The sequence below is a fragment of the Pan paniscus genome, chromosome 14 (genome assembly GCF_029289425.2).
Source record: "Pan paniscus chromosome 14, NHGRI_mPanPan1-v2.0_pri, whole genome shotgun sequence".
Classification (NCBI taxonomy): Eukaryota; Metazoa; Chordata; class Mammalia; order Primates; family Hominidae; genus Pan; species Pan paniscus.
The window spans coordinates 66,118,166-66,126,476 of NC_073263.2; the positions used below are offsets into that span (position 1 = coordinate 66,118,166).

The 8,311-nt window shown below is 37.2% G+C and overlaps 1 protein-coding gene across 1 annotated transcript; it reads right to left on the reverse strand.

Annotated features, from left to right (window-relative positions):
- Positions 1–7,635: 7,635 nt before the first annotated feature.
- Positions 7,636–8,012, reverse strand: LOC100967281 (NADH dehydrogenase [ubiquinone] 1 alpha subcomplex subunit 3-like). Its single transcript, XM_034936366.3, has one exon. The coding sequence runs from the start codon at positions 7,967–7,969 to the stop codon at positions 7,715–7,717; it is 255 nt and encodes an 84-aa protein (XP_034792257.3). The 5' UTR covers positions 7,970–8,012; the 3' UTR covers positions 7,636–7,714.
- Positions 8,013–8,311: the final 299 nt, after the last annotated feature.

Here is an 8,311-nt window from a genome sequence, read left to right on the forward strand (position 1 = left end):
TTGGGTATATATCCCAAAATGGGATTGCTGGGTTGAATGGTACTTCTGTTTTTAGTTCTTTGAGAAATCACTAAACTGCTTTCCACAATGGCTGAGCTAATTTACATTCTCATCAACAGTGTATAAGCATTCACTATTCTCTGCAACCTCACCAGCATCTGTTATTTATTGACTTTTTAATAATAGCCATTCTGACTGGGGTGAGATGGTATCCCACTGCGAATGAGATTTGCGTTTCTCCAATATTTAGTGATGTTGAGCAATTTTTCATAAAATTGTTGGACATGTGTATGTCTTCTTTTGAAATGTGTCTGTTTATGCCCTTTGCCCACTTTTTAATGAGGTTGTTTGTTTTGTGCTTATAAATTTGTTAAAGTTCCTTATAGATGCTGGATATTAGACCTTTGTCAGATGCATAGCTTGCAAATATTTTCTCCCTTTCTGTAGGTTGTCTATTTACTCTGCTGATAACTTTTTATGCAGAAGCTCTTTAGTTGAATTAGATCGCATTTGTTAATTTGTGTTTTTGTTGTAATTGCTTTTGGCATCTTTGTCATGAAATCTTCACCAGGATGTATGTCCAGAATGATATTTACTAGTTTATCTTCCAGGGTTTATAGTTTTAAGTTTTACATTTAAGTTTTTAATCCATCTTGAGTTAATTTTTGCATATTGTGTAAGGAATGGGTCTAGTTTTAATCTTCTGCAAATGGCTAGCCAGTTCTCCCAGTACCATTTACTGAATAGGGAATCCTTTCCCTGTTGCTTGTTTTTGTCAGGTTTGTTGAAGATCAGATAGTTGTCGGTGTGTGGTCTTACTTCTGGGTTCGCTATTCAGTTCCATTGGTCTATGTGTCTGTTTTTATAAGAGTACCATGCTGTTTTGGTTATTCTAGCCCCATAGTATAGTTTGAAGCTGGGTAGCCTGTTGCCTCTAACTTTGTTCTTTTTGCTTAGCATTGTCTTAGCTATTCAGGCTCTTTTTTGGTTACATATAAATTTTATTTATTTATTTATTTATTTATTTATTTATTTATTTATTTATTTATTGAGACGGAGTCTCGCTCTGTCGCCCAGGCTGGAGTGCAGTGGCGCGATCTCGGCTCACTGCAAGCTCCGCCTCCTGGGTTCACGCCATTCTCCTGCCTCAGCCTCCCGAGTAGCTGGGACTACAGGCGCCCGCTACCACGCCCGGCTAATTTTTTGTATTTTTAGTAGAGACGGGGTTTCACCGTGTTAGCCAGGATGGTCTCGATCTCCTGACCTCGTGATCCGCCCGCCTCGGCCTCCCAAAGTGCTGGGATTACAGGCGTGAGCCACCGCGCCCGGCCACATATAATTTTTAAAATAGTTTTGTCTAATTCTGTGAAGAATCTCAATGGTAGCTTAATAAGAATAGCACTGAATCTATAAATTGCTTTGGGCAGTATGGCCATTTTAATGATATTGATTTTTCCTATCCATGAGCAGGGAATATTTTTCTATTTGTGTAATCTCTGAATCCTTTGAGCATTGTTCTATAATTCTCATTGTAGAGGTCATGCACCTGCCTGGTTATCTGTAGTCCTAGGTGTTTTATTCTTTTTGTGGTTATTGTGGATGTCATTATATTATTGATTTGTCTTTCAGCTTGGATGCTTTTGGTGTTTAGGAATGCTGCTGGTTGCTCTACGTTGATTTTGTATCATGAAACTTCACTAAAGTTGTTTATCAGATCACAGAGCTTTCGATCAGAGACTATGGGGTTTTTCAGGTATAAAATCATATTGTCTGCAAACAGAGACAGTTTGACTTCCTCTTCCTATTTGAATGGATTTCATTTTTCTTCTCTTCCCTGATTGCTCTGGCTAAGACTTCCAGTACTGTGTTAAATATAAGTGATGAGAGAGGGCATCCCTATCTTGTTCTGGTTCTCAAAGGGAACACTTCCAGCTCTTGCCCATTCAGTATGATGTTGGCTATAGATTTATTGTAGATGGCTCTTACTATTCTGAGGTATGTTCCTTCAAAGTCCAGTTTGTTGAGGGTTTTTAACATAAAGGGATGTGTATTTATACCAAAAGCCTTTTCTGCATCTATTGGATAATCATGTGGTTTTTGTTTTTAGTTCAGTTTATGTGCTGAATGACATTTATTGATTTGCATATGTTGAACCATCTTTGCATCCAAGGGATAAATCCTACTTGATCAGGGTGGATTAGTTTTTTGATGTGCTGCTGGATTTGGTTTGCTGATGTTTTCTTGATGATTTTTGCATCTATGTTCATCAAGGATATTGGGCTGAAGTTTTATTTCTTGTGTGTGTCTCTGTAAGGTTTTGGTATCAGGATGATCCTGGCCTCATAAAATAAGTTAGAGAGGAATCCCTTCTTCTTAATTTTTTGGAGTAGTTTCAGTAGGAATGATACAAACTCTTCTTTATACATCTGGTCAAAATCAGCTGTGAATCCATCTGGTCCTGGGCATTTTCTGGTCGATAGGGTTTTTATTACTGATTCCATTTCAGAACACATTATTGGTCTGTTCAGGGATTCAATTTCCCCTGGGTTCATTCTTGGGAGAATGCGTGTGTCCAGGAATGTATCCATTTCTCCCAGATTTTCAAGTTTTTCTGAGGAGAGGTGTTTGTAATAGCCTTTGAGAATTTTTTGTACTTTTGTGAGGTCAATGGTAACATCCCCTTTGTCATTTCTGATTGTGTTTATTTAGATCTTTTCTCTTTTTTTCTTTATTAGTCTAGTTAGTGATCTATCAATCTTATTTATTATTTTGAAAAACCAACTCCTGGATTTGTTGTTCTTTTGTATTTTTTTTGCATCTAAATTTTCTACATTTCAGCTCTGATTGAGGTTCTTTCTTATATTCTGCTTGCTTTGGGGTTGGTTTGCTCTTCTTTCTTTAGTTCCTCTATGATTAATATTAGGTTGTTAATTTGAGATATTTCTAGCTTGTTCATGTGGGCATTTATTTTAGTGCTACAGACTCCCCTCTTAACATTGATTTAGTTGTTTCCCAGAGATTCTTGTAGGTTGTATCTTTGTTCTCATTAGTTTAAAGAATTTTTTGATTTCTGTCTTAACTTCATTGTTCACTCAAAAGTCATTCAGGAGCAGATTGTTTAGTTTCCATGTAACTGTATGGTTTTCAGCTGTTTTCTTAGTATTGATTTCTGTAAATAAACCACACAATCAAGTCTGCATAATAACCAGCTGACAGCATGATAACATGATCAGACCTACACAAGTCAATATTAACCTTGAATGTAAACAGATTAAAGGCCCCAATTAAAAGGCACAGAGTGTCAAGCTGGATACAGAAGCAAGACTCAACTCAAGCAAGACTCAACTCTATACTGTCTATAAGAGATCCATCTCACATGCAATGATGCCCATATGTCAAAAGTAAAGGGACTGAGAAAAATCTACCAAGCAAATGGAAATCAGAAAAAAGCAGGAATTCCAATTTCAGATAAAACAGACTTTAAGGCCAACAACACTCAAAAAAGACAACTAATGGCATTACATAATAGTAAAGGGCTCAATTCAAATAGAAGTCCTAACTATCCTGAATATACATGCACCCAATACAGGAGCACCCAGATTTATAAAGCAAGTTCTTAGAGACCTATGAAGATACTTAGATAATCACACAATAACAGTGGAAGTCTTCAATAACCCAATGACAGTATTAGATAGAACATCAAGGCAGGAAACTAATAAAGATATTCAGGACCTCGACTTGATGTTTGACCAAATGGGCCTCACAAAAATCTGCAGAACCATCCACCCAAGAGTGACAGAATATACATTCTTCTCATCTGCACATGGCACACAGTCTAAAATTGCCCACACAATTGGCCATAAAGCAATACTCAGCAAATTAAAAAAAAAAACTGTAATCATACTGAAGGCACTGTTGGACCACAGTGCACACCCTGTTTTAAAATTTTGTTTATTTAGTTTTATTTGCATTCTCTGCTCTTTATTTTTTTTTTTTTTGTAAGTCTAGGATCCTGTAGCTTATCCATCTTGATTTAATTCTTGAGAGTGAAAGTTTCTTTAACTATCTACATTCCAACCAGGAGTCATAGTTTTGTTCTTTCTTATCTCCATTTCTCTTAATCATGTCCTATCTCTTATCATCTTTGATAGCTGCAACTCTTGCAAAATCTTCATTTCAATCATACAGTTCCCTAACCACCATCCCCCTCCTTACAACTTAGCTGCTCTTGCAATCCCACACCTGTAATTATTTTAATTCATTAGCAACTTCAGTTCCTTTCCTCTATCAATTTTTAAAAATCCAGGATCTCTTTCACGTTTCCACTTCTATATTTACCCTGATTGAGTTTTGTGATCTGCCATTTTATGCATTTTGCTGCCATCTTCGTCAACTCAAATTGCTTCTCTACTTTTAATGACATTCATAGTGACAATCAAGTAGCTTGAATTGTTGTAGAAAAATAGCATAACCAAGATTAACCATAGATCTCAATTGTGAATTTAACTTTACATTGAATTATTCCATTTCTAACACTCCTCTAGCTAATGATTTGTATATTACTAATTTTAGTTCTAATTTATCTCTTCACTTTTCTGTAATCTTGTCAGGCCACTTCTCAGGTCTTAAACATTTTATTTCTTTTTATTCTGTGATTCTTTTGATTCTTGGCTATTTCTTTATGGTCTTCTCATTTATTTTTTCTTCTCAGTTCCCTTTATTGGCTCTAACTCCATTTAGCCTCCAAATAACACCTGTTTATTGGATGACTCCTGGTTCCTCTTCTCTTCTCAAGCTATAGATTATCTCTGTATTTTTCTCTTTCAGTAACATGGATATATATGCCATTCATACCAATGATTTCTAAATATAATTTTTTTCTGATCTCTCAACTAAGGTATAGAGTCATCCATCCAATAATCTCATTGGAAACTTGATTTGGATACCTTATAGCTTTCCAAATTTAAAATGTCTAAATAAAGACTTCATATCTAGCCTTCAAACAGATTCCCCCTTCACTTTCCTCCATCTGTGGAAATGATTAATGCCATGCTCTCGTATTCAGAGAAAAATTTTAGGAGTCAGTCTTGAGGTCTGTTTTTCTATCAACTCACCTTATTTAATCAATTTAAAAAATTTATGAGGCTCTAACTTTAAAGTATATCTTGAATCCTTTTAGTTTCTCAATATCTCCTTTGTTAATGCCGTAAATCAAGCCAACATGATCTTACACCTAGACTATTGCAATAATTTTCTAAATGATCTCACTATTTCCATGCTGCCCCTTCGTATCTACTTTCCACATAACAGCAAGACTTTTGAAGTATGAAATACAACAAATCCTCTATCTGCTTATAGGATTCCTGGTAAAAATTAATCAAAATACAAAATACTTACTTTGACCTACTGGGCCCCACAATTGTCTGTTTAGCACTTCCTGTTATTCACTTTGTTTATAATGCTTTGTTCTCTTTAAAGTTCCTCAAAAATGCAAACATATTTCTGCGTCTGTTTGCCTCTTACTCTAACACCCGCAAAAGCCAGATCCTGCTTATAATTTAGATGTTACCTACTTATAGAGCCCTTGCCTAATGGCTCAATCTAAAATAGAATCCATTTTGTTTTTGTGCTTTTCTTCAATAGAATTTTTCAAATGATCTTTTACTACAGTGTTTTTTGATAGTCTGTAACTAATTCATGTAACAATAACATATAAGAAAAAAATTTCTGCTGGGCACGGTGGCTCACGCCTGTAATCCAGCAATTTGTGAGGCCGAGGTGGGCAGATCACGAGGTAGAGAGATTGAGACCATCCTGGCCAACATGGTGAAACCTCGTCTCTACTAAAAATACAAAAATTAGATGGGTGTGGTGGCGGGCGCCTATAGTCCCAACTACTCAGAAGGCTGAGGCAGGAGAATCAGTTGAACCCGGGAGATGGAGGTTGCAGTGAGCCGAGATCACACCCACAACACACTCCAGCTTGGCGACAGAGCAAGATTCTGTCTCAAAAAAAAAAATAATAATTCTACAATGAGAATCATCTTGTGCAAAATAATTATTTTCAATACAAAATTCTGAAGTTTCCATCTCTAATTTTTTGTCTTTATACTAAAAAGCTAATCTTGGAGGATTTGTTTGTGTTAAACTATGTGCTTGAGTTAAATTGATTAGTACGTTAGCAGCTGTCCAGTATAACAGAAAGGATTTGTGTATTGAAGAATGGTTCATATTTTTCTTTTCTTTTCTTTTTTTTTTGAGACAGCGTCTCGCTTTGTTGCCCAGGCTGGAGCGCAGTGGCGCGATCTCTGCTCACGGCAAGCTCCGCCTCCCGGGTTCACATGCCATTCTCCTGCCTCAGCCTCCCAAGTAGCTGGGACTACAGGCACCCACCACCACGCCCGGCTAATTTTTTTGTATTTTTAGTAGAGACGGGGGTTTCACTGTGTTAGCCAGGATGGTCTCGATCTCCTGACCTCATGATCCGCCTGTCTTGGCCTCCCAAAGTGCTGGGATTACAGGCGTGAGCCATCACGCCCGGCCAAGAATGGTTCATATTTTTTAAGTATGCTTGATTGACCAGCTGTTTATTAAAATATTTAGGATTATATTTCCACACCAAGGCAGAAAGTACATCTAGAATTCATAAAAGAAGATCAAAATCTAGAACTAGAAATAAGACCCAAGGCAGCTAATTTCTTAGGACCTCTTCAGGGTGGCGTGCTCTTGTCTCTTTTCTCTGCTTTTCACCATAAACCTGTGTGTCACTTACATCTTGTACTCTTTCATTCTTTTTTTTGGTTTTGTTTTGTTTTGTTTGAGACGGAGTCTCGCTCTGTCGCCCAGGCTAGAGTGCAGTGGCGCGATCCTCTTTCATTCTTTATTATTTATGTACACATGACTTAATATGCTTGCTCCACACCATACTGATCTTCAGTTCTAGTCATTAACGCAGACCAATTTCAAATTTCTGGAAGACATTATCCATTGTTTCAGTCTTGACCAAGTTTTTAAACCTTGGTCTGTTTGCATTGTCCCAAGAGCTGCATTAAGTAGAGCATACATGGCTCTGAAGTCTCAGTCGTTTGAAAGAGTGGTTCTCAAAGAATAGTTAGTATGGACATGAACACAGTAGTAAGAGGTTCTTAATATATTTGGTAGTAGAAATATTGGCTAGTTTTAATTTTATTTTTATTATGAATTTAAACATATCAAATGTGTGTTACATAAAATAAGTAGTTGAAATAATTTTACTTTCAAATCTACATCAACACTTCCTGCATTTTAATCTGAATGTCTAGACCCAGTTAATTTTATAAAATTGTCATTCATAAATAATAAAAAGGTTTATGAATAAATACGCAATAAACCTTTATTGTTACCATTTATATGATAAATTTTTGTTTTCAAATGCTTTTTAAATTTGGACTAAGGCTTTTAACTCTATTTAAGTGTTAGTCATTCTCTAAAAGTAAAAGTTAGGCTTTAGGTTATGTTACTATAACACAGAGATTCAAACATACAGTGATTCAAAAAATATAGAAGTTTAATGTCTCTTACATTATAATCTATGCATAAGTAAGTGACCCACAGTGGGATTGCAGCTCCTCTCCATGAAATTATGGGCCTTGGGTTCTTTTTTTTTTTTTTTTTTTTTGGTTTTCACATTTTTATTGGGAGCCGTGGGAGGGGCCGCCTCTGTCAGTGGAGGTGCTCACAGTTTCTTCAGCCCCTCCAGGCTGGGGCCCTGGGGGTCCTGGGGGTGGCTGGGCACGTCGGGCATGTTCCCATCATCACGGACGGGCACTGGGTAGTTGTAGGGCGTGGCCTTGTTGATCATGACGGAGTACTTGAAGTAGGGGCTCAATGGGGGCAGAATTACAGCGAGGCCCCCGACGACGAAGGACACGACCAGCACTGGCTCCTTGTCCCAGGCATTCTTGAGGAAGGTGCCGACTCTCGCAGCCATCTTGGTCTCGGCGGCGGCGACAGCCTTGGGTTCTTTTTATATAATTTTCTTTGATTTCCGTTGACATTGGCATATTTGATATTTGGTCGCCAGCCCCAGTCACATCCAGCCCTCAGGAAAGGAGAAGAGGAGTACAGAAGGCAAACTAATTATTTGGAGAATATAATATCAACATTTTAAACCTAATTTATTCTCACACTCCATTGTGCAGAAATTCACATAGCTTCACCAAATTAAATTTATTGAAAGAAAGACTAGAAAATATGGCTTCTTTCTGAGCTGGCATGTGCCTACTTATGTGTGTGTGTGTATGTGTGTTTCTTAACTAATGTAAAATAAGGG

What these genes read in the sequence shown, in the direction of transcription:
- LOC100967281 (XM_034936366.3), bottom strand. Translation starts at nt 7,969, where the DNA reads ATGGCTGCGAGAGTCGGCACCTTCCTCAAGAATGCCTGGGACAAGGAG.